This window comes from Tenrec ecaudatus, chromosome 18, assembly GCF_050624435.1.
Source record: "Tenrec ecaudatus isolate mTenEca1 chromosome 18, mTenEca1.hap1, whole genome shotgun sequence".
In the NCBI taxonomy this organism is placed as follows: Eukaryota; Metazoa; Chordata; class Mammalia; order Afrosoricida; family Tenrecidae; genus Tenrec; species Tenrec ecaudatus.
The window spans coordinates 4,803,433-4,828,518 of NC_134547.1; the positions used below are offsets into that span (position 1 = coordinate 4,803,433).

The 25,086-nt window shown below is 44.8% G+C and overlaps 2 protein-coding genes across 2 annotated transcripts in view; both read right to left on the minus strand.

The window, feature by feature from the left end:
- Positions 1-18,475, minus strand: part of ZNF845 (zinc finger protein 845) — a 46,799-nt gene extending 28,324 nt beyond the window's left edge. The window contains exons 1-4 of the mRNA XM_075537842.1: positions 18,401-18,475; positions 13,991-14,076; positions 11,399-11,525; positions 6,315-8,153 (exon numbers count right to left, since the gene is read on the minus strand). Coding sequence (XP_075393957.1) covers positions 6,315-8,153; positions 11,399-11,525; positions 13,991-14,044 — 2,020 coding nt within the window. The 5' untranslated portion in view covers positions 14,045-14,076; positions 18,401-18,475. The remainder of the gene's footprint in view (positions 1-6,314; positions 8,154-11,398; positions 11,526-13,990; positions 14,077-18,400) is intronic.
- Positions 18,476-21,945: 3,470 nt separating this feature from the next.
- On the minus strand, positions 21,946-23,833 carry LOC142432616 (small ubiquitin-related modifier 2-A-like). Its single transcript, XM_075537843.1, has 3 exons — positions 23,822-23,833; positions 22,080-22,284; positions 21,946-22,022 (listed from the first exon to the last, which is right to left on the minus strand). The coding sequence occupies exons 1-3, from the start codon at positions 23,831-23,833 to the stop codon at positions 21,946-21,948; spliced, it is 294 nt and encodes a 97-aa protein (XP_075393958.1).
- Positions 23,834-25,086: the final 1,253 nt, after the last annotated feature.

A 25,086-nucleotide genomic window follows, 5' to 3' on the forward strand; every position in this document is an offset into this window, starting at 1 on the left:
AAGAGGGAGAGAGGGCAAAGTATTCTTACACCAACTTATATAGTTTGGGGCATGCAAGTCCCCCTAATTATAGGTAACCACTTAGGTAACAATTGGAGGAGTAACCTAACACCAGTGCTGGGGCAGGTAAGGGAGAGTGACTGTCCCTTGAGCAGGGAGAGCAATAGCAACATGCCTGCTCCTGCAGATAAAGCTGTGGGCCAGGCCAGATAGCAATCGGCCGTCTCTGTAAGAAGTAACTTTAAGGTAGCACTAATATGGGAGGATATGGTGGGGATAATTTTTAATTTATGAGAATGTGACTGGGACTCATCTTCAACTCACAAATGTGAAGGCCTCCCTCCACTCAGAATTCTGGCCTCCCAGGCTTCTTAATTATGGAATAAAGAATTTGTCCGCACACACTCCTCTCTGTTCCTCATTTTCCAAGTTGGAAAAGAAATTCTTCTGAACTAGAAAATGGTCCATTTCCAGAGCTGCTCAGGAAGGTGCACAAATCCATGAGACAAGGGTGGACCTTGTGAAGAGAGACTGATTTCAGACTGTACACCAATATCTCAGGGGTTCTAAGTAATTTAATGTAATCTTTATCTACTAGTTGTTGGTGTTTTGTAACAACAATAATAAACAATCGTTGTCCTTGGGTCAATTCTACAGGACAGAGTAGAACTGTCCCCCAAATGTTCAAGGTAAACCTTTTATTATTTTTTTAAAGTTTATTGGAACTTCATTTACATATCATACAATTCAATAGTTCTACCATATCAAGAAGAGTTGTACAATCTTTACCACAATAAATCTTAGAACATTTCTCTCCCTGCCTCCCCCAAACCCCCACACTCATTGTTATTCATAGGTATTTTTTTCCCATTTTGGTAAAAAGAAACAAAACCATTAGAATGATTTTAATGCCCTCTAAGCAAAACTCTTCCTCCTTCACCCATGATAACCATAGGTCAAGTTCAGTTTCCTCTTTTTTATTTTCTTGATATCATACATTTCATATCATATATTCCTATAAACTGCTTCTAAAAAGTGTAGTATATACATCATCACATCGGCTCTGATGCTCCCTCCCACTTGCGAACCCACTGATCCCTCCCTAATTCTCTTCCCCACCCCCTTCCCACACTTCCCTGTAAGTCATTGCATCAATTATTGTCTCTATGCACACACTCCCATGTTTCCTAAACTGGGAGACCAAGAGAAACAAAAAACGAAAACTAAACTAAACAGAAGAAAATGACAACAATATAAAGATAAAAAATAAAGAGTAAGAAAGAAAGACCACCAACAATATTTAAAAAAAACAAAAACAGAGAAGAAAGTAATTTATTGGAACAATTGAGAAGCATTTGAGCTTCAAGCAAATTCAGGTTGGGCCGGGAGAGGTCACCTGACCAAGTATCAAATTATATCAAGGTAAATCTTTATGGAAGCAGATGACAGCATCTCTCTCCCATAGTCGTTGGTGGGTTAGAAATGGTAACTTTTGGGTTAGCAAGTGAGCTGCTTTAACCACTACGGCACCAGAGCTCCTTCGGGTAACAATACAATCTGATATTCAAATTGGTCTAGGCCTGTAATTCTGAATTCCGCAGGTCTACAAGAAGCACACGCACGGTTTTCAACATTAATGATTTTGTAATATGCTTTCATTGAAGGTTGACACAGCAGTTGATGGGTTCCATTCAATAAGTTCCATGCACATTTTTCAGTGGCATTGGCTACATTCTCCAGGATGCAGGAATATTTCCATTGATCTGGTTTATTTTCCCTCTTACATTCTCATCTTTGTTTTGATGTCATCATTGGCCATTTGGGCTCGGATAGGTGAGTCTTTAGGGAGCACAATACTCACAGTGATGCTCATTGTTTTGGGGGGTCAATCTGAGTTGATCTGCAGGATGACATCAGGGGTTAGCTTCAGTTCAAGGTTTGAAGAGTATCTCGGGGGATTAATGTTGAGGAGTCCTGCAGTCTCAACAGTTCAGTAGGGTTATTTTTCCCTCCTATTTTATTCTATTCTGATTTTGAAGTTCCACATCCTTCTCCCATTCTGCCGAGGTCAATTTACTGTAGCCCCGATTAGAATGGGCAGTAGTTGGAGCTGGGAATCATTGAATTTCTTCTGGTCTCAGGGTCAATGTGGCTGGGGTGCATTTAGGTTGAGAGATGAGTTTCTTCTGGGAGTCTTTTATCTCTTCTGCCTCAGAGGAGTAGAGAACCATAGTTGTATCGTATGTGACTTTTCACATGCTTTTAAGACCCCAGAAACCACTCACCAAGCTAGGACGTAGAACATGATCTTATGAACTATAGTGCACCCATTGATGCAGCTGCCTTTTAACTGTGCCCCTAATTCTTCAGACCCGACTAGCTGATCTCGTGATACCTGGGAGTACCTGTGACTCTGGCCATAATAGAAGCATGGATATAATGTAAGTGCATGTGATGCATACATGGAAGCAATTGACCAATTGAATTCTGTACAGACATGGAAAGGCCAAGGCTACAGCATAAATATCTTATTTTACCAATCTTGCTTACTAAGTCTGTTGCCGTCCTGTTCTTCAGTGCAGTTGATTCTACTCTGCCCCATAGCAACCCCGTGTGACAGCGGAACTGTCATGAGGTTGTAATCTTTACAAGAGCAGGTTGTCAGCCTTCACTCTATTGAAGCTACGGGTAGATTCCAACCACCAATTGGAAACCAAGAACTTAAGCAGCGTGCTTAATGCTCCTTCAGAGACAGCCATTGTGTCTTTACTGAAAACGTCAGTGGTCTGTTGATTTTGGGAGGCTATGTTCAGCCTTGAAATTAGGTCAGAAATGTTCAAGGGTAATGCCATATTTGGGGTTCCAGTTTAAAAAAAAAAAACAAAACTAAAATAACAACAAAGCCCTAAGGAACTTTAGCAATTTTTAGATTGAATTATATTTTGTGATATTTGGCGAAAGACAAGAGATTTGAAGATTAACTTTGGGCTTACAAAAAAAACCCCTCATACCATGCACTGAACCTATGTTTTTGTGCTTTCTAGATGCCATCTTGCTTTATTTGTCTTGTATTTGAACGTGGCAATATCGCACCAATAGTTCTAGATAAGACTCACTCTTAAAAACAAACTTTTATTATGAAGTTGGGGAAAGTTTATAGATTATTTCCTCCCTGTTTCCCACTTCCATTCCTCTTTTCCTAACCCTTCCCGCCTCATGAACTTTGCCCTTGGGCATATGATGCCCTTTTGATCTCGAACGGTCGATTGTTCAAAGGAGTGTACACCTCCCTAGTGTGATTATTCACCTGAGACTGACTTACTGTTCAACTGAACATGAGCCCCGGGGGGTAAGAGCAGTTCAGGCCTGAAGAGTCACTGTGATACTCATTTATCCCTAAACAAATATATGATCTGTACTAAAAATGCATTTCTACCAACCGTTTCATCCCTTACTCAAGTTCTGGGCTCACAGCTCATCCCAGCATAGTGTGGACTGATTCCAGGGCTGTTAGCATCGTGTTCTCCTTCCTGACACAAAGGAACTGTCTCATCGGTTGCCACCACCATCACGTGCTATTCTTATTTTCAGTCAGTATAGTTATATTGGGTCACTTTATTTCTACAATTATCAGGTGATCAGGACATAGGCCCTGCTTTAAAACTTGTCATTGTAGGTAATATTGTCCTAAAAGTTAAAGGCATTCTTCTACTTAAAAAAAAAAAAAGGTAAAAATAGCATTGGCAAACTACTTCTGAAGCTCAGTCATTGGTCCCCTCTGGATCACAAGTCTGATCTGCCCCCAATCACGGGGATGGTGCACGACTGGCTAGGTTTGGTCATTCAAGGGACCGCCATGAAGGTCAAGCACACACAGGGCAATTGGCAAAAAAATCACAAGTTGAATTTGCCACTATCACAATTATAGGAGAAGGTAAGTTTAAAAAAAGTACTGCTGCTAGATCCTATAGTAATATATTTCCCCTGCTCCTGGTAAAGAGACAGAAAAATGGTTGGTCTCCTAGGGAAAGGTATCAGAGACAAAAAGACTATCTGTGAGGTTGTTATGGCTACATTATGGTGTGTGAGTTATCTAACGTTGCTCAAACAGACTTATCGGGAGTGGGTGACTTTAATGATATTGTGCAATAGTGTAGGAGGCGAGAAGTTCAAATTCAGGGCACAGGATCTTTAGGGGAAGGTGTTCTTGTGTCAGGTCAGGAGGAAGAAGTCCATGATGATTATTATTTTGCATCTTTTGGACTTAGCGCTCTTACCGGTGCATGTTACTCCAATTTCTTGGTGTTCTGCTGCTGGCAGCTTTACAGACTCATCCTGTTCTTCCACTTCACCTCAGGGCAAACTAAAAAAACATTGAAGTGCTCCCCGCTTTTTGAGTCTATAAAGTTCAAAGCACTCTCACTCCTGCTCCACCTCCTAACCACCATAAACACAGAAGCCAGTTTCCTATTCATGATCTCTCCGGCCATTTCATACCAGGTTGTAAAGACTGCCCAAGTGTCGTTATGGAAGACACTTTTCCACAGATCACACAGCATGGTGTCCCTGGAGTTCACAGAAATGGTGTTGGGCAATACATGAATTCCCTATCCGTCTTATGTAAGCTCATTAAGAAATAGGCCTGAGTAGTCATCTTCTCAAATGATTCCTGTGAGCTTTCTGCTGGGTGGTAGCAACCAGTACTCCTTTCAAAGGTGAGGTCATCACTCCTCCATCTTTATTTCTGTCACATTAAAACAAACCAATTCACTGTCACGGAGACTATTTCAACTCATGGTGCCCTTATGGAGGGTTTCAGAGGCTGTAATGTTTCGCAGTCCAATGCTTTCCAAATAGTGCCAAGACGGTCCCATTAGTGCCCTCAAGAACCCACTGTAATCAGGACGATTCAGACTCGCCATGACCCTATATTTACTCTCCAAGGCTATAAACTTTTATGGACAAAGACTGCCTCGTCTTTCTCCCGTGGACCAGCCAGTGGATTCAAACCCATCTATTGGTGAGCAGCCCAGCACTTAACCCACAACCTCACTGGGACTCCTCCCATTTTAGGAGTAACTAGTAAACTATCATTCTGTTCCCCAGAAAACTGAGCCTGCTGTTTATTTTTTGGTCGCTTGGTAGCGCAATCCCTTTCTGCAACTCTTTTGTACCAAAAAGTAAAAAAAAAAAAAAAAAATCTGGAGAAGAGGAATTTGAACACCTGCATGGTGATGACTGATGTGGAACTCTTTTATAAAAGTCTTTAGACTCATCTGAAGCAGATTACTAGCTGAAGTTGAGAATTAGATTCTTAGTTCTCTGGAGCGTGAATTCTCTGCCATGCAGTCCAGTGAAAGAGCCCTTGAGACACAGCGTAGGCTGCCATCGAAAGGTCAGCGGTTCAAGCTTACCTGTAAAGACTTGTGTACCTTGGGACATCCTGTGGGTTGTTTCTGTTCTAAAGGAGTACTGTGATTGAAAGTGCCTCAAGGACAATGGGTCTGGGTGAAAACCGAGCTAAATAATTTATGACATTACACTCCAAAGGGTTCTTGTCAGTTAGTATTTATTCTCTCATGCAAAGGGTCAACATTTGACAAACAACAAAACTGATGGAATTCACTGGTAAGATTTCTCTCCAGTGTGAATTTGATTCCCAAGTTGAGTCTTGGATAAAAGCATTGACATATATATTTACAATATTCCTTTACATTGTACATTGTGTTTAGTGAAGTTAGTGAAATGGGTGAAGGCTTTTGCTACATTCATTACGATTGTAAGGTGTCTTTCCAGTATTAACTTCTCTCCACTAGAAAGGTTAAGATGTAGGATAAAGCATTTGCTACACTCGTTACATTTGTAAAGTTCCACTTAGCTACAAAGTATCTGATGACAACCAATGCTTTAGCTTTGGAGAAAGGCAACGATAGATATTCAATGTACAACGTTCCTCTTTTCGCTAAGTAGTTTCTATACTAAAGGAGTCCTGGTGGTGTTGTGGTTATGTGTTTGGGCTGTGATCCCAATGGTTGGCAGTTCAAAAAGCACCAGCAGCTCCCAGGAGAAAGACTAGGCTTTCTACTTCTGTAAATAGTTAACAGTCTTGGAAAGCCACAGGGGGTTGCTATGAGTCAGCACTGACTTGATGGCAGCAGGTTTGGTTGTTTTTTTTTTGGTGGGGGGGTGGTTGTGTATTATTTTCTATTATCAGTCTAGCAAGGCTTGAAAGATGGCCAAGGCTTGGTCAAGCTCACTGCATTTGCGAAGTTTTTTTTTTTTTAAATATCATGATTTATCTTATGATACCCAACGCTCTGAGCTTTGGGCAAATACACCGATGGCTCGATTCGCTTGATAGTGATGCTTCTCGGTGTGTATTTTCTGATGTCTATTAAGGTTGGAAAGATGGCTAAAGGCTTTGCCGCACACATTGCATATGTAAGGTTTCTCTCCCGTGTGAATTCTCTCGTGGCTCCAGAGATGGGAGCGCCTGACAAAAGCCTTACCACACTCGTTACACGTGTAAGGCTTTTCCCCAGTATGAATTCTTTGGTGCGTCCTGATCTCAGACAGGCACCTAAAAGCCTTGCCACATACATTGCATCTACAGGGTTTCTCTCTGGTATGGATTCTTTTGTGTTTAATAAAAGTTGAAAAGGAATTAAAGTCTTTGCCACATGCATTGCATTTGTGAGTTTTCTCTTCGCTGTGAATGACCTCGGGGCCTCCAAGGGGTGAGCTTTTCATAAAAGCATTGACGGACATGTTCGGCTTAGCGTGGCCTCTCTCAGTAAATATTTTCTGGTGCCTGCTAAGGTGTGAGAAATAGGTAAAGGCCTTCCCACAGTCGTTGCATTTGTAAGGTTTCTCTCCAGTGTGAATCCTTTGGTGGATCCTGAGGTCATAATGCTGCCTGAAGGCCTTGTCGCATTCAAGACATTTGTACGGCCTCTCGCCAGTGTGGATTCTCTGGTGGATCCTAAGGTCATACTGTTGCCGGAAGGCCTTCCCGCATTCAAGACACTTGTAGGGCTTCTCGCCCGTGTGCGTTTTCTCGTGGTACAGAAGGTAGGAAGGAGTGACAAAAGTCCTGCCGCACTCGTTACATTTGTAGAGGTTTTCCTCGTTGTGGAGCCGCTGGTGCCGAGTGAGAGAATAATTGAGTGTAAAGGCTTTGCCACACTCCTTACATTTGTAAGGCTTCTCTCCGGTGTGGATTCGCTCGTGACCCAAGAGTTGCGACCGCCTGATAAACGCCTTCCCACACGCGCTACATTTGTACGGCTTCTCCCCAGTGTGAATACTTTGGTGGATTCTCAGGTCAGACCGAAGCCTGAACGCCTTCCCGCACACGTGGCACGGATATGGTTTCTCTCCAGTATGGATTTTCCTATGCTTAATTAAGTTGGGAAAAGAAGTAAAGGTTTTGCCACACTCACCGCATTCATTGTTAAGGGTTGGCCCAGAGGGCACTCTCTGGTGCTTGGTAAGATTTAAGATTTGGTGGAAAGAATGCCCATATCCGTGACCTTTGCCAGGTTCTTCTCCACTGTGTGCTTCCTGGTGCTGTGTAAGCAACAGGGGATCCTTAAAAACCTCCCCACATTTACTGCAGACGTTGAATTCCACACTAGCTGAAAATCTGTGAGCTGATGAAACGGGGAAGCGCTTGGTCTTCACTTGATTGTATCCAATCATGTTTTCTTCCGTTTGAAATCTCTGGGGCTCAGCCAAATCAGATGAAAAGCTTAAACCAATGTTATTTTCCAAATACTTTATGTGTTCGATTTCTCCATAACCCACGGATCTTTCCAGTAAATTCCTCTCATATGGATCCTCCCATGTATAAAGCTGATAGGTACTTTTTCCTCTAGAAGCTTCCTGCTTTAGAGAAAAACTCTCCCAAAATTTAGTATGTGGGTGGTGCTCCCGACCAGTGAGATGGTCATCACAGGACGTAGGCAATCCTTCATAGTGACTTTCTTTGTGGCCCCACTGACTCTCGGGTGCATGCATATATGCGAGGGTCTTTTCACAGTCAACATTTCCCATAGCAGGGCTTTCGTGGCTTTCCATGGTCACTGTCGGGAATTCTTTAAGGGCATTTTCATCTGTTGATAACTTCTGCAACATACATCTAGAAGAGGCATCTGAAACAGAGAGAGAACTTATGAACTAGAATGGGAAGATGAAAGCTTTATACTGAGTGAGTAAACATTACACCGAAGGTAGTAACGGCAGTCAGTCCCCGTGTTACAAAGCGGGTCATGTGGACAACTTGCTCTTGCCTGTTATGCTATGTAAACTGGCCCTCACCCTGAGATGTCTGAGGCAGCCCTGTGGGCAACACACTTGTCACCACCAGCACTTTCACTTGTTGTACAGGCAGCTTGTGGGTCACTGACAAGGCTTTGGGCCTGAACCTTTTTTATTGGACTGAAGTAAGGCTAAATCATATGTGCCTGCTCCGACCTGCCTACAGACTCAACTTAAAGACACACTTAGAGATGGATCGCCTGGCCATAGCCCAGCGACTGCCTGTACTTATTATGAAGTTTCAAAATGTCAATCATAGTGTCCAAACGACTAGGAGAACCCAGGCAAGCAAATTCTTCAGTCAAGAAAGGGTTCTTATAGGTAATTAAAATCATTCATAGGAAAGCCTGGTTGCAAACACTGTATAAGCAAACCACTTACAGAATGTAAACTTAAGGACGGAAAGCAGGAGTACTTTTCTACCGTCACGCCAAAGGACATACATACTGGCACTTGACCTGCGGTAATCTCAAGGTTGAAGAGAAACTTACCAGCTTCTCTCATCTTCCAAGGACAAGATTTGAGCTACCCTGCCACAATCATTGCCACGTATACTGGGCAATATAATTTGTCAAATGAAAACCCTGGGCCCAGAGATTTGCATACACATAACTTGAAGAAGACAATCCATGCCATTGAATTATATGTGTAGAAATTATGGAGAGGATGGAATGTTATCTACATTTTCACTAGTTCCGTGGAAATGACAACCACAAAACCAGGAATTTCCTGTCCCACCACTTCCAACTAAGATAAAGTCAATGGTGCTTCTGGGACTAAGACTGTGACCAAACATAAAAAGTATCTTCTCAAGACAGTCCAAAAAAAAAAAAGATCCATCTATTTAATAGAGAAAAGTGTATTTTGAGAGTAAGTCGCATGTCAGGTGAAAGAGAGTACAACCACACAGCCAAGTTTACCTTTCCCAAACACTGGGAGGCACCCTCCTGGCACAGTGGGTACATGATGGGCTCCCACAGTGTGGCAGGAAGACTAGTTTGGTCAGGATGTAGTTACAAACGTGGACAACGTTCTCCCTGAGATAAGTTCTCTCTGTTGTGACTGCTAGCTCACAGGGAATGCTCATTAAGATAGCTGATCAACAATGTCACTTTGCTTTCTCTCTAGAAATATGTATTTCAAACCTACCTACTGTATACACTTGAGTATAAGCCAACCTGAATATGCGCCGAGACACCTAATTTTACAGCAAAAATGGCATAAAAAAGGTACTGGAAAACTTGCCTTGTACTCGAGTATATATGGTAAGTTTCAGAGGCAAAAATCCAAAAATGAGCAGGATACGGAACTAGGAAGAGGCATGTTTTGTTTGCTTGCTTGCTTTTTAAAATACTCCCAGACGAGGTTGAGAGCTAGGTGATGTCTAAAAATACAACATGTGGGAATAAGGTTAATTTGCAAGCTACACTACCTGTGGACCACCTAACCTGTGGACAGTGTCGCTGTAATTTGAGGTTCCTTCAAGACCTGCTTCACCACACCATTGGAATTTACATCTCTTGAGCTGGGGACTGTCGGGCCCTGTCATCTGGCTGACTGTTGGTGACCTGCCTTGCTGTTTGCTGCCAGTGCCCAGATAGTCTGAATTGCTTTATAGAGGACTACCCGGTGGCCCTCAAGACTTGAAGGACTGCCAGTGTCTCACAATTGTCTCATGGAAGTGAGTTGCAGTGAGTCATTTTTATAGCATTATAATTTAATTAACTGTTTATTTCTTGTTATATATCTAGCTAGCTGTGTAAATATATCTAAAAGTATTAGCATTCTGGTTTTGTTTCTCTAGAGAACCCTGTCTAACACAGAGGGTAAGATTTTGTGGGGTTCTTCTTCTGTCCATAAAAGACTCAGGTAAGGTCCTCATGTAGGACTAAGGTTCCAAGATAAGCTGTGTCCACCGTCTTTACAGTACTGCTGAGTACACACACTTCTTTTACACACACTCCTGAAGCATGGATTGGCGTTAGTTAAAAAAAAAAAAATGGCTGAAGGACCCAAATAGGCAGAGTGCTTGAGATAGCCCTGCAGTTCCTGGGGCCTCCGATGCAAGAGAAGCAGTCAAGGTTTTCCCATTCCTGAGAAGGTGCCCCACCAGGTAGTTAAAATGGGAATAGAACCGGGTTATGTGCTGAGATTCAGACCCGTATGAGCTGAGGATCAGTTGGGATGGAATCAAGTACAGAAGGAAAAACCATTTCAACTGCCCCTTTCCAACTCTTCGCAAAGTCCAGAGTTCCCAGGGACCAGGACACAGTGTCCTATAAGTCACAGTAATCACTCTTGGCTTCATCTCTGCTGAAGCTGACACATTACTGGAGTTGAAAGCGACCGGTCGGAAAAGTAGAGTCATAAGTAGCAAGGGAAAAGAAAATTCTCCTTCGAGGGCTCACAAGAATTTTGCTTTTCCGCAGTTCTCTCCCATCTCGGGAGCTTTCTAACAAGTCTCCTTTAATGGATCCGCTTCCTCTCTGCCTATCTGAGCTCATACCTGGGCTCACACCTTTGACTCATTCTCACTCATTTTTGTTGTTTTTGTTGCTATTTTCATCTCCACAGCCCAGGGCTCTTTCTCTTACTCCAAAATGGAACAGTGTTCAGGTTTGGCAGAGAGCCGTCTTCAGTATAAGAAACAAAGGAACATGCTGTATGATGACTTTTTCAGACAGCATCTACGTCCTTTGTTCCAACTGAGAGGACAGGCTTTTAGGGATGGGTTTATAGACTTACTGCACACATTTACCGACTGCCTCCTTGTAAGTGCTTAAGGGATATTTTAAATATGTGTTACTTTGCTCACTTTCCCAACACTCAAGAGCCCAGGAAATCGGATATTTGTAAAAAGTCGTCAGATGTTGTGCTCGACCGAAGCTCTGCCCTAGTGGAAAGCAGGCAGGAGGAGGACAGCTAAGCTTCAGATGTCGCGCTATGAAGCTCTTCATTTGGGGACACACTTCCATCTTTGGCTTTAGGACCGGGATGTGACAGGACATCAATCAAGTCAGAGACGCTCAAGGGAAAACACACGAGTAGAACCAAACCCAAAGAAGGCAGTGATCCTCACCGAGGGACACCAGGTTCCTGTAGTTCTCCAGCATCACGTCCTTGTACAGAGCCCTCTGAGCACGGTCCAGGCAGTCCCACTCCTCCTGAGAGAATTCTATTGCCACATCCCTGAAGGTCAGCAGTTCCTGCAATAAGCCAAGGAGACGCAGGAAGAGTTGTTATTTTCTCGTAAAATGAGAAGCACTGATGTCCCGGGGCCCTGGGGAGGTGGTTTCGTGGGCTATGTGTTGGGCGGCTCACCAGAAGGTCTATAGTTTGAAGCCACCATTCTCTCTGTGGCAGAAAGACCAGGCTTGCTACTCCCATAACGATTTACAGTCTTTGAAACCTATGGGGGGCAGTTCTGCCCTGTCCTCGAGGTCACTAGGAGGCGATTCGACTTGATGGCCATGCACGGGTGAGAAAGCGTATGTACGGGGGATCAATCTGATATAAACACTGACAGATCCATACGAAAATTCACAGCAAGATGCGCTTTCCCACTTCCATTATACGTTTCTGACAAAGGACATGAAGTCCACTAAAGTATGGTAGACTTCCTATTTTGGTGGACAGTAAAAGAAAAGATTTTTTAAAATTTAAAAGTATAGATTTTTTTAAAATCTAGAAAGTGTCACTGCTGTAGATGCACCACGTCTTATGCTCTGTACGGCAAATGGCATTGGGTTTCTCGGATGAAACCAGAGTTGGAGTGCTGTCTTCCGGGATGACAAAGTCCACTGTAGCTTTAAAGCAGGATCGGAAAGAGTGGAAAAGCCGGACTGATGCCAACTAACAGCAATGACTAAGAAATTTAAACACATCGATAGGCATAACTTTACTCTCCATGACTTCAATGTATTCCAAACACACAGTCCTGGGGCATGGTGGTTACGGGGTAGGGGTGCACTCCATAAGGCTGGCAGTTGGATCCTGAGCCGCTCCTCGGGAGAAAGAGGGGGCTTTCTACTCCCGTGAACAGTTAGAGTCTAGGAAACTCGCAGGGGCAATTTTTCTGTTCTAGAGGGTGGCTATGAGTCATTATTGAGTCGATGGCAGTCAGTTTAGATTTTTCTTGTGCTTATGTATGCACACAAATGCTTTATAAGTATTAAACAACATAAGGACCTAATAGCCCAGGAGAGAATAATCTGTTCCCACTTTACACAGGAAGCACCTGCCCAGGTAATAAATGGCAGAGCCAGCAACCAGAACCCAGGTAGTCAGGTTTTAGAGTTGAACCTAAAAACATCAGCGCGAAGTCAGAGAGGGAGGGCAAGGAGGCGTTCTGCCATGAAGATTTACCACCTCAGAAGCCCCCTGGGCTAGTTCTCCTCTGCCCTAAAGGGTGTCTATGTGCGGCACCAACTCGCCGGCAGTGAGGGATCAGGAGGGGTACCATAAAAAAGATCCGTAGTGTGATGTTTAAAATATTTCATAATGGTAAAACCAGGCTGTGGCTCTACCTCTGCTTCTAGCTTCTGGAATAACAAACAACAACAAAAAATCTATTTCTTTCATCTTAGTTAAGTGATAAGTTTTTTTGCATATTTCATTGTGATTTGTGGGCAAGTTTACAGAGGGTATTGATTTCCTGCCCATCAATTTACCCCATGTTTTGCTTTGTGGCATTAGTTGCAATTCCTTCAATATTAATATATGCATACCACTCTCCCCCTGGCTTCTCTGTTTCCAATTCTCCTCCTTTCCTGCCAGTTAACCCTTGTCTTAGGGAAAAGACTGCCACTTTGGTCTCCCACTGAAAAGCACGTTCTTCACCTTGCTACTGCTCACTTTAAAGGCCTGTGTGTGGTTTGGCTGAAAGGTGTGGGTCTGAACCCAGGGGCGGGTTCTGGTCCAGGTTTGAAAGATGTTTAAGGGCCACAGACTCGGGGGTTCTGCCAGTCTCTAACAGACCAGGAACCCTGGGCCTTTACTGAATGTGAAATACTTTTACCAAACATGTCCCTGAACAAACACCACAAGTCTCTCTTCAAGAGATGAGCTAGCGATGTTGTTTTCCGAAGTTCCTACATTGAGGCATTTAGGTTCATTCGATGTTTTAATATAAATCATGGAGTAAACACAATCACAGAATTCAATTTCTAAGCTTCCTGTCCCGTTGCAGATTGCTAATATTTTGGAACCAGAAACACAGATTCCGCTTTGAATGTATTATAAAACCAGGAAGAAGATGTTTTTAAGGTTCCCCTCCCCCCCTTTCTTTTTATCTTCAGGTGTTCCGCCATATTAAGATGATCCATAAATGGGAGCTTTCTTCCATTCTGGTCCACAGCTCTGACAGCATTCCGGACGCAGCTCACAAACCCTCACTGTCCCTTTGGAACCCACTCTCCATCTCCCACCCAGGCCTGGTGTGAAGCCCTTCCCAGGACGCTCCCCCAGTGGAGCGTCGTCACAAGTCCCGTGCCCCAAGGTCAAGGTGACATGGAATCAATGCGGAGATGAGAGCGGATGAGGGGAACATCTGGGTGAGCGCCCCAACAGAGTCAGGCAGGAAAAGTCAAGAGTCAGAGGAGCTGAGTAAGTTCTCAGGACAGCGTTTCAGGAAGGAGAGGGCAGAGCCCCCAACCGAGCCCAGGACAGTTACCTGGGACAGAGCCATTCCAGACGTCTCCTCCTTATCTCCTCCTCCGGGTTTCATTCTCAGGCAAGGGCAGGCTGGAGAAGTCAATGCTGAGCACAGAATAGATACTGTTCAATTGGAGTGAAGAAGCCCCCCTTCCTGTGCACAGTCACACACAGGGAGGGCCTCACTACGGGGAGCTTCATAGGGACAATGTAGCCTCCTACCCAGAGCCAACAGGTAGGTTTATTCACCTCTTGGTGAAGCCTGTACTCCACTGCAGCAGGGGCTGCCAGGGGCTGGGCTGACATCTTCTGGTCCCACACCAGCCCTGAAACCACATTTCACGTAGAACAGAGCCCCCAGTGGTTTACTGTGGTATTTCTGTAATTGCAGCAAGACACAAGTAAACCCTTCCTGGGGGCCTCTAAAGGTTCCCTTGTCCTTTCCCGTCTATGCCTGGTATGTGTCAAGGGCAACACAGCCAGGATGGACTCACAGGGCAACACTCGGCCTTCAGTATGAGGAACAAGCAGGGATCACGGCTGGGAAAATTTGTCAGGAATTAGGGATACTACAAAGGCCAGGTTTAAAGGCAGCTCAGGGTGGCTGGATGGACTTCCATGAGCAAGTCACATTGTTATATTGGGGGGACAGGGGGGAGCACTATTATCCCTCTCTCCCCACTCACACTGAGCAAATGGTAAGACCCCTTAGCTTTTGGATACCAAGCTTCTATTAACAAAAAGAAAAGCAAAACAGCCTAAAGGCTTACAACTGTGGACAAAGTTGGGCTCTGTCATTCTTCCACTTTTTAGCCCAGCTTATGTTTTATGATGTATCAACACAGGGCAGCAGTTCAAAATCACCAGTCATTCTGCAGAGACAGATGAGGCGGTCTAGTCCCATAAAGATTTGCAGGCTTAGAAACCCACAGTGGCAGTTCTACTCTGTCCTGTGAGGCCACTGGGGGTCACAATCACTTCGATGGCAATGAGTTATAGTTTCACAATAATGAAAAACAAACACAAAACAAAAACAAATCCAGGGCCACTTTCAAAGGTCTGAGTAATGCTGCTTTCATGTTTTTCATCACACTGCTCCTAAGTAACTTAATTCCTCGTTCATTTCCAGATTAGTCCAATCAAATGTGCAAAACATTTAACTATACAATCGTTAAAGCCTAAGCCATGGGTGCTACATACATGGAAAGAGGGTCAGCTACAGAGAGAAGTTTAGAGGAAATTTCTTCATTAGAGGAAATTTCATTCATATACAGGCTCTGTTGGAATAAGGTTACAAATCAATCCAGGTCTCCTGGCAACATTTGGATAAAAAGGGTGAAATAGTTAATGTTTATTGTGCCAACATGGCCGATGAACACATGTGGGATTAATTGAAGGGAGGAGATAAAATGGCTTGATGAGTCTCGCTCTTTGATCATCGGACCAGTGAGCGGCTGCCTTGCTTGTTCTGTGCCTCAATTTGCAAGCCACACTACCTGTGGGACACCTAACCCGTGGACTGTGTCGCTGCAACTTCAGGTTCCTTCAAGACCTGCTTCGCCGCACTATTGGAATTTACATCTCTTGAGCTGGGGACTGTCAGACATTGTCATATGGCTGACTGTTGGTTACCTGCCTTGCTGTTTGCTACCTGTGCCTGGATAGCCTGAATTGCTCTACAGAGGACTACCTGGCGGCAGAGGACACCTGGTGGCCCTCAAAACTTGAAGGACTGCCAGTGTCTCACAACTGTCTCAAAGGAGTGAGTTGCAATGAGCCATTTGTACTGCTTTATAATTTAATTAACTGTTTATTTCTTATGTTATCTATCTATATAAATATACATATTAAATTATTAGCATATAACACAAAGAGTCAGAAGAACTTGTAGGGGGGCATTTACCCTACATTCCACAGGTTAATACTTTCCAGATGACATACAGGCAGGAAGACAATGGAACATAAGACTAACTGGTTAATATAATACAAGAAAAAGATTTATTAATTTAAAAATATATAATACAAGAAAATACTTCCCAGATGCACATTTAGAGTCTAAATTTATTTAAAGGAGCCTAGCAGTACAGTGATTATGCACTGTGCTGCTAGCCACAAGGTCAGCAGTTTGAAACCACCAGTGCTCCACTCACAGGGGCCACCCTGAGGCTTTCTACTCCTGTAAAGACTTAGAAACAGTTCCATCCTGTCCTGTTAGGTTGCTATGAGTTGGAATCGATCTGATAGCAGTGAGGTGAGTTTCAGTTTTTCAAATGTATTTACTAGGTGATTAAAGAATGTTTCCAATATGTGAGAGAGAACAGAAGGCAAGTCGGACTCAAAATAGGAACCGCACACAAGAAACTTAAAATAAAAGGAAAACCATTCAGAAAATAAAAGATTTCACATAGTCTGAGGTCCAATTTTTTGGGGAAAGAAAACTGATGGTACACCATGTTTAGGAAAGAAGGATTCGGTTACAGGATGCCACAAATGTGTATCTCAGAAGTTAATGACTGTTTACAGAATCAAGCTGAAATTCCACAAATTATGCTTTATCTCAGTAAGCCTGAAAAAAGAACCATGAATTAAGATCAAGTACACACCTACAAAATACAGATCTGAGAATCATAACGCACTCATTCAAAGAGCCTCCGAGGAGCCCTGTTGGCACAGTGGTTGCACATTGGGTTGCTAACTGCCAGGTGGGTTGTTCGAAACCACGTAAAGAGTTAGTCTTAGAAACACACAGGGCCAGTTCTACACTGTCCCATAGGGTCACTCTGAGTCGGCGTGACTCGATGGCAGTGAGTTTGGTTTTTGGCTATTCAAAGACACCATGCAGTGGCGGAAATCGAGCCCTTTCTTACTTCATCTCATCCCTCCACTCCACCCCAGCCCGCATAAGTGGCAAGGAAGACCCAGAATGCACCCAGACTAGTCGCTATCATCCAGCTGAAAAGCAGTTGTGATGGTCATTTTTCGATGCAAAACCGACAAAGTCTTTGTACAAGTCTTACAGTTTCACCACTTGGAGCTGGATGATTTAAGCAAATTGCAAACAGGTTATCAATCAATATGCTACCATCGAATCAAGTTGTTTTTTTCTGTCTCTCCTTTTATCTGTTTCCTCCTCATGGGGGGGGGGAAGGGAGGCACACCCCCCCTTCCCAGCCCCCTTTCTCTTTAGTTCCTCCCCATGCACCATTAGGACCACTCCTGCGGTTTCACTTCTATTGTTCATTGCTTCAGCCAGACAGCCCCACACCTCCCGGGTTATACTCCTCTATTTCCACTGTCTCACGGTCTCTCCCCCTCCTCCTCCAGTTCCCTCGGATCTCCCTGTCACCTCTGCATCTTTTCTGTTCCTGCACCAGGTCACTCGCTGGTTTTCCACCTCTGCCCCTCTTTTGAAGCGTCCCCTCTCCCTCATCCCAACCCTCCTCACCCTAACTCCTACTGGGGTCTCCGGGCCTTTGTCTTCGCTCTTCAAGATCCCCTCTAGTTATAAGATTTCTCTTTTCTTTTTTCCTCGTGGCTACTTTGTTTATTCTCCTATGCTTATTGTCTCCGGGGGGCCCAGTGGTGGAGTGGGCTGGGCGTCGGGCTGCTAAGCACCAAGTCAGCAGTTCCAAACCGCCGGCTGCTCGGAGGGTGTATAAGACGAGGCTTTCTGCTCCGGTGAAACCAAACAGGGCCAGTTCTACTCTGCCCTAAAGGGTGGCGGGGTGCTAACACGGGCTCCACCGCCTTGAGTTTATTGTCTCTTTGCAAGTCCGGCCCCCCAGCCTCTAGTCTGGCCATCTGTTTATGTTTGTCCAATCACATTGCTTTTCTAACTTTTAACACTATTTCTCTCGGTGGCTCTGCTCTCACCGCGTCCCCTCGTCCAAACGGGCACAGAGATAGGGTGAGGTGCCCGTTACCCGCCAAGAGCGTACTTTGCAGGGGGTGGGGTCAGGGGTGCAAAACACGGGGTCTCACAGGGGGAGATCAGGACCCCCTTTGCCATACAGGGGTGGGGGCAGTGAGGAGATGGGGGCTCCCCAGGGGAGACCGGTGACTCCCGGGGCAGGTGGGTCTCCGGGTCCCCTACGCTGGCCTCAGGTGCGACGGAGGGGGAGGTCGCTAGGGTCCCCAGATATTCAGGGGTGGAGGCCTTGACCCAGAGCGGGCGAGCGAGGGGAGCCGAGAAGGGATTTCCTTCGGAAAACGACCCGGTCGGCGGCGTCCATTCGGCCATGAGGCGGAAGGGCCGCCTCAAAGGCGTTTGACACCCAAATGGGCGCGGACGCCGGAGGGCGCAGGACGGGAACGCCTCAGGGTCACGGGGACCTTGACGTTCAGAGTGACACCCCACCCCTCCCCCGGGGGCCGCGTGTGGCCCAACAGGCCGGGGAGCGCGCGCTCAAACCAAAAGAAAGAAATTTACCTCCGCGTGACCTTGGCTCTGCGCGATCTGCTTCCGCGTCTGATGGGAACTGCGCAGGCGCAGGGCTGCGGCGGTCGTGGCGGCGGGGCGGGGCGGGGGCGGAGCCTGGGTGGGGTGGGGCGGGGCCGGGCGCGGGGCGGGGCCTGCATCTTCCTTGGTCTCCGTGCCAGTTCCCGTTGCTAGGCAACAGCCACCTCTTCTGCCTCCCAGGGACCCCGTTTGCAGCAGACGGTGACGCTGCCTGCGGAGCCTTAGCCACATTCTCGAGACACATCCTCACACTCTTTACTGACCTTCCATTTAACCGAGTGTGGTTTCCTCTGGATCATGCCCACAGTAGGTGAGACGTCTCCATCCTCCTCATTCCAAATGCGAAGTGGAATGACTTGGATGGACCTCTTCCGTCCCTGGTCTTTGTCACCAAAGGCCTAAGACTGGCTGCAGAGTGGTGTGTATCTGGGGGGGGGGGCATTTATCAGCATTAAAGGAGCTCTTTGCACAGCGGGGCAGAGACTAAGGCGCCAACGTGGCCGAAAGACCAAGAACCAACGTGGCTGGGAAGAGCTTCTGTGGACAAAAGGACTGTATCCTTAACGTTTTCTGACCCCGACTTGATGTACCCCGTTCGCTTTCCTAACAACCCCCATACTTGTGAATATTATCAGAGTTCTGCGTGGCCCGTGCAGCAGCAGATCATAGAATACAGCAGAGAAGGAGCATGCCCTGGGAGAGACAGATGACGTCGGGATAAGGCGAAGGAAGTTGAAGGATGTCCGACCACTGTCTAGCGGGCCCATTGCCATGGGCTGATGTGGGGAGGAATTCTCCTCCTCCCCCCCATCGCCCCCCCTACCCCCCATGTGCAGCTGAATGAAGGCAGGTATAGCGTCCATACCATTTCCTAGGGAGTATTCTGGGTTCTACTTCTTCCAGGACATATTTATTCATTCTTCTGGCAGTCTCTACTAGGAGCCCTGGTAGCATAGTGGTTACACATTGGGCTGCTAATAGAAAGGTCAGCAGTTTGAAAGCACCAGCTGTTCTGAGGGAGACAGACTGGGCTGTTTTTTTAAAAATTAAATACTTGTATTGGGGGCTCTTACATTTCTTATCACAATTCACACAATCATCCGTTGTGTCAAGTACATTTGTACACATGCAGCCATCATCATTTTCTTTTTTTTACATCCTCCCCCACCCGCCCCTGCCATCATCATTTTCAAAGCATCTTCTATCTACTTGAACGCTTGATATCAGCTCTTCTTTTTCCCCTACCTCCCCCACTGCCCTCTCTCATGAACCCTTGATAAGTTATCAATTATTTTCATATCTTGCATCATCCTCTGTTGCCCTTCAGCACTTTTCTGTAGTTTGGGCCCCTGGGAGGTAGCTATATGTTGATCCTTGTAATTGATTCCCCGCCTTTCTCCCCAAACTTCCCCCCATCCTTCTGGTATCTCTATCCTAAATTCCCTGTGTTGCAGGCTCTTATCTGTAGCAGTGTGCATGCTTTGGTCTAATCCAATTTGTAAGGTGGAGTTGAGGTCATGATAGTGGGGGAAGGAAGCATTAAGGAGCTAGAGAAAAGTTGTGTGTTTCATCGGTGCTCTACTGCACCCTGACTGGGTCCTCTCTTCCTTGTGACCCTTCTGTGAGGGGATGTCCAACTGTCTACAGATGGGCTTTGGGTCTCCCCTCCAGGAACCCCACCCCACCCCAATTCATATTGGGTATGATTTTGTTCTGGGTCTTAGAGAAGACTGGGCTTTTTATGCCCATAGAGTGTCAGTCTCAGAAATTCACAGGGGTAATTCTACCCTGTCCTTAGGATCACAGTGAGTTAGCATCCATTAGGTGGCAGTGACTTTTCTTGCAGTCTATGGTAATTCTTTACCAACACCATAATTCAAAGGCAACACTTCTCCTTGGGTTTTCCTAGGACATTTCTATTTTTCAGGCTTGGAACCATTGGATCTCATCAGTGTCCTGTGGAGAATGGTTGCTCTCTGCCTAATTTAACCCAATATTTTAGGAACTTTAAACTTAGAGTTGTGTGGGGCACTTAGAGTGGAAGCTGGGGTGTTTTCCTCTTAAGTTGAAGACAATTAAAGTCTAAATTAATTTTTGCAAAAGGGAGATTGAAGTAGCAGATTGAGGTGGTAGTGAGTCTCCATTAACTAGAAAAAACCCAACTCACTCCCCTCGACTTGATGCTGACTCATAGCTTTTAGGGACACTGAAAACCTTGGTCAGGGGTCCATAGGTAGACATGGTTGGATCTAGGACTGTCTCCTGGCATGAAGTTTAATTTAGGCTATTCAAAATGAATGAAGCGCTGGAGCTGTCTGTCTGGGGGCTTCAAGCTAAAGAGTAAAATTCAAAGTGTCTGTGTGGTTTCACCCTGACTCCCAACCTTTCCATTTTACCCCTCATGCACCCAAGACAAAGATGGCCTCTGTGCTCAGGTTTAGGACTTTTCTAGGTCAAGGCCTGGGGACTTGGGTAGGAAGGGCTAAGACATTATACTGTTGCTTAAAAATAGTTAACTTTGTTGCTCCCGATTTTCTCTGCCCTCTGGTGTGTGTATGTCTGAGGGGCCTTCAAACAGGTCATGGAAAAATGGAATGGAAAGATAATGGAATTTTCCCATGAATTTTTGGAAGCCCTGGCCTACATTCGGAGGCATTTCCCTTCCCATTTTGGATGGTTTCTCTATGACTATACTTCAAGCTCACTAATGGTTTCCTTTGCATTGTCTGCTGTACCATTAATCTCATCCAACTTATGTTTCATCTCTGATCTCACAGCTGTCCTCCTTAGAAGTCGGAGTATTTTGTAGCTTTCCTGTTGCTACTAAAATGTCCCATCTATGTGCTAACTTTTGAAGAAATAGAATTCAGACATAATTGTTTTTATGTCTCTTCTGCCACTTTGAAAATTCTTTTTTTTAAATTTTAAACAAGAAGTTTATTTAAACAACAAGACGCTTGACTTGAAGGGAAAACTATCCAGGCTTCATTTCTTTGAGAGTAATTCACCCCTACTTAAAGACAGATTGCTCTACATGTAACATACAAAAAAGTTATAAAATTGTCCTTGGTTTTATAATGATAAATGAAAAACATGAAAATTCTTCAATCCAACAGGGTATGCAAGGATTTTTTTATGTTGTTGTTTTTTTTGTTTCTGTTAAACAGTGAGAGCAAAATAACTTACTGGAATATAGAGAGAGGAGCTGAGTGAGCAAGCTGCTGATGGCGAAGGGGGGGTTTTCACAGAGCCAGTGTTTCCCCATCCCATCTCCACTTGGTGTCGATCGAAACATAACATTGGCCATTTAGTAAAAAAAACAAAAGGAAAATTGCAATATGCGTGTGCACACGCACCAGTTACTTTATGTACAATAAAGGAATGGGGAAGGGGAAATAAGAGAAAACTATACTGTAGTCATCAGGAGGTGGTGCAACCAAATTGTGCTTTTCTAATGGAGAATGGATTCTTGGTTGGTAGGAAGAGAGTTCTGGAGGAAAGGAGCAGGCTCCCTGTTAGAAGACTCCTCCTGTTTGCTGCTGGAACACATCAATTGTATCTTCATCCTCCATTTCCAACTGTGCAGGTGTGTCTGTTTCATTGATTGGCTGTCCGTCAAATCGGAATCTGATCTGCCTCATTGACAAACCCTGTCGTTCACAATAGGCTTTCATTAGTTTGCTAAGTGGCGTTTGCCTCTTAATCTTAAACTGCACCCCAGAACCACCCTGCCCCACCACCTTCAAGTTCAAATGATCGTTGTTCTCAGTCTTGACTCCTTCCTTGGGTTTCTCGTCGGCCTTGGCGTGCGCCGAGGTCTCCTCAGCTGCTGCTTCACAAAAGAGGTACCAGGTCTGCACCAAAGGAGCACACAGGCAGCTCCAGGAGCGCCAGAAGAAGGAGGCGGCAGTGGTGGAGGAGGGAGAGGGCGCGCCACTTTGAAAATTCTTTGCCTCCACGGCCTCCTCTCCCACAAAAAAAGAGAAAATTCTTCGCTTGATGACATTTATGGGTATTTTTTTTCATTTATGAGTCTTAACTATGAAATCTCTAGAGCTCAGATTGATGGGACTGGAAGGTTTATGCGGCTCTATTTTCAAATGGTAACACCTATTTGTTTCCTTCAAAGACCTTGCTGATATTGAGTTTTATGAAAGTTGTGAGAAACTTCATTTCCTTGCTCCCTGATGCCACGCGGTTGTGTAAAAGAATCTGGCTTTGGGTGGAAATGCTTTGGGGGGTTTGTTATGTTCTGGATCTTTCCCCTTATGGGGGTTTTGTTAGCGTTCACTGTTCGGTAGTTTTAAAAATTATAGGATTGCAGCAGCTCAAACGGACTTTTATGGTCTGATTCTTAAGTAGGGCTTCTAGACACAATTCTGGGTGTCTTTACAAGCTTAATGGAAACAGTAGTGCCCCCAGAGAGGGAAATCTCTGGTCTCAGATATTATAGAGAGGTTTGAAATAGATGCATAAAGTTCAGTTCTTTGATGAGCTAGGCTTCAAGAAATTAACATTGAGCAGTGACAAGGTCCATGATACCAAAAGTAATGCTGCGAACAGTGATGACACTTCTCAATCCTTACATTAAAAATGTTTTAGACATGTAAAGACAGTAAGATTCTTCATAAAGTGTGATTATGCATTCCATGCATATTTTCACAGTAACTCCGTTACAGTTTCAAATTCCCTATCACCAAACAGGGCAGTCAGTTCTGACTCAAACGTGACCCTGTTAACAATATGAAACACTGCCCAGGCCTGTGCCATCCTCCTACTGGTTGCCATTGGTGAAGCCACTGTGGCAGTCCATCTTGTCAGGGGCCTTCCTCATTTTGCTACCTTTCTCCTTTCACACGCATCCTTCTCCAGAGACTGGTCCCTCCTGATAGTACAGCCAAAGCAAGTGAAATAAATCTTGCCATAAATTGGCTTAAAATCTATGGAAAGGAAAAAAAGGGGGCATATTCTTTATTAAGAAAAATAATTTTGTCAAGGTGTGAATGCAACATTCCGGCATGGAGTAAGGAACCAGTGGAGAGGTCTGGGAGGCCGGCTCCAGAAAAATAAGAAAAAGAAAAAAATTTTTTGTTGTTGTTATTGAATAGGGTAACAGTTCTTTTATTGCATCCTAGCCAACTGACATTTTTAAAGCCTTTGAAAACCTCCTCGAGTAAAATGGCTCATCATTTTTCTCTGGTAAAAGCTAGTATACATTAGTTTTCAAGAAACTCCTTTTTTTTCCCCCTTTTACATTAGGCATTTTATCTCAGATTCTGCAAGCTTCCAAGAATCATTCGGTGCAAAGGATCCCAACTTCGCAGCAAGAAAGAGCAGGTAGGAAGACATTAAAAAACCAAAGCAGCTGCCGGGGAGCAAATTCTGGCTCACCGCAACACCCATGTTCTGGAGTAGAACTGTGTTCCAGTAGGTCTCCTTTTGAAAAGTAGATTGACATGCCTTTCCTCCACAGGCCCCTCTGGATGGATTCAAATGGCCATTTCAGACAGTAATGATGCGCTCAAACATTTGCGCCACCCAGGGACGCCTAGGAAAATATTAGCATGAAGGTAAATGCCACTGCGGGAGCAAACTTTCACTCTTGTATCAGAGAATCTGATAGTGTGACTACTGGTGGTGTTTCTTCTACCCCGACCAGTGTAACCTGAGAAATTGGTGGAAGCATTCCATCCCTTTGGGAGCTAGTGGTTAGTTCAAACGACCGACAGGTTTGAGGTGGAAATACTCAGACCTTTCGATGGACATCCTTGAGTCAGAGGTGCCTTGATGGCACCTGACAACAACACAGACATCCTTGTGCTTTTGACCAACATCCAGTAGTGGGTTAAGCATTTGGCTGCTAACCATGAGGTTAGTGGTTCAAACCCACCTGCCTCTCCAAGGGAGAAAGACGAGGCTTCTGTTCCCACAAATATTTACAGTCTTTGAAATTCACAGGGGGGCTGGGGGTGGGGGCAGTTCTATGTTGTTCAACAGGTTTTCTGTTAGTTGGAATCGCCTTGATGGCAGAGTTTTGAGTTTGGTAATCTCGTGCATTTTAAAGGATTGTGACTTTTCATTACACGGCAGCATTTTGTATCTAAGGTTGGTAATATCCCTGGTGGTGCAGGGGTTAAGTGCTTGGTTGCAAACTGACAGGTTGGTCTCTTGGAAACATCCAGCCTGTCCACGGAAGAAAGGGCTGGCCGCCTGCTATGATTAAGAGCTACAGCCTAGAAAGCCCCATAGGGCAATTCTACTCTGCTCCGTGGGATCACTCTGAGCTAGAAATGAACTCAACAGGTGCTAACAAAAGGCTTTTGATCTTCAAGGCCTAGAAGCTTTGTACCTTTTAGTACAGTGTCCCTGATATGTAGTCCATTGTGAGACGTTGACAAAATAATGTGTGACATGATGCTGGAAAGGATCCTTGGCATTTATTCTCTCATGTGTACAATGGCATGCACAGCCGGTGACAAAAATAATTCACCACATTCATTACTAAGGTGTCTCTCCCAGGTGAATTTCTTCAGGATCCTCCAAGTTTGAGCTGTGGCTAAGAGCCTATTGGATTTACAATGCTCGTTTTAAGCATGCATTTTCTGGTGTCTGGTAATAAGAGCTGTTCATTTCTGAATGAATGCCAGTCTCTGTGT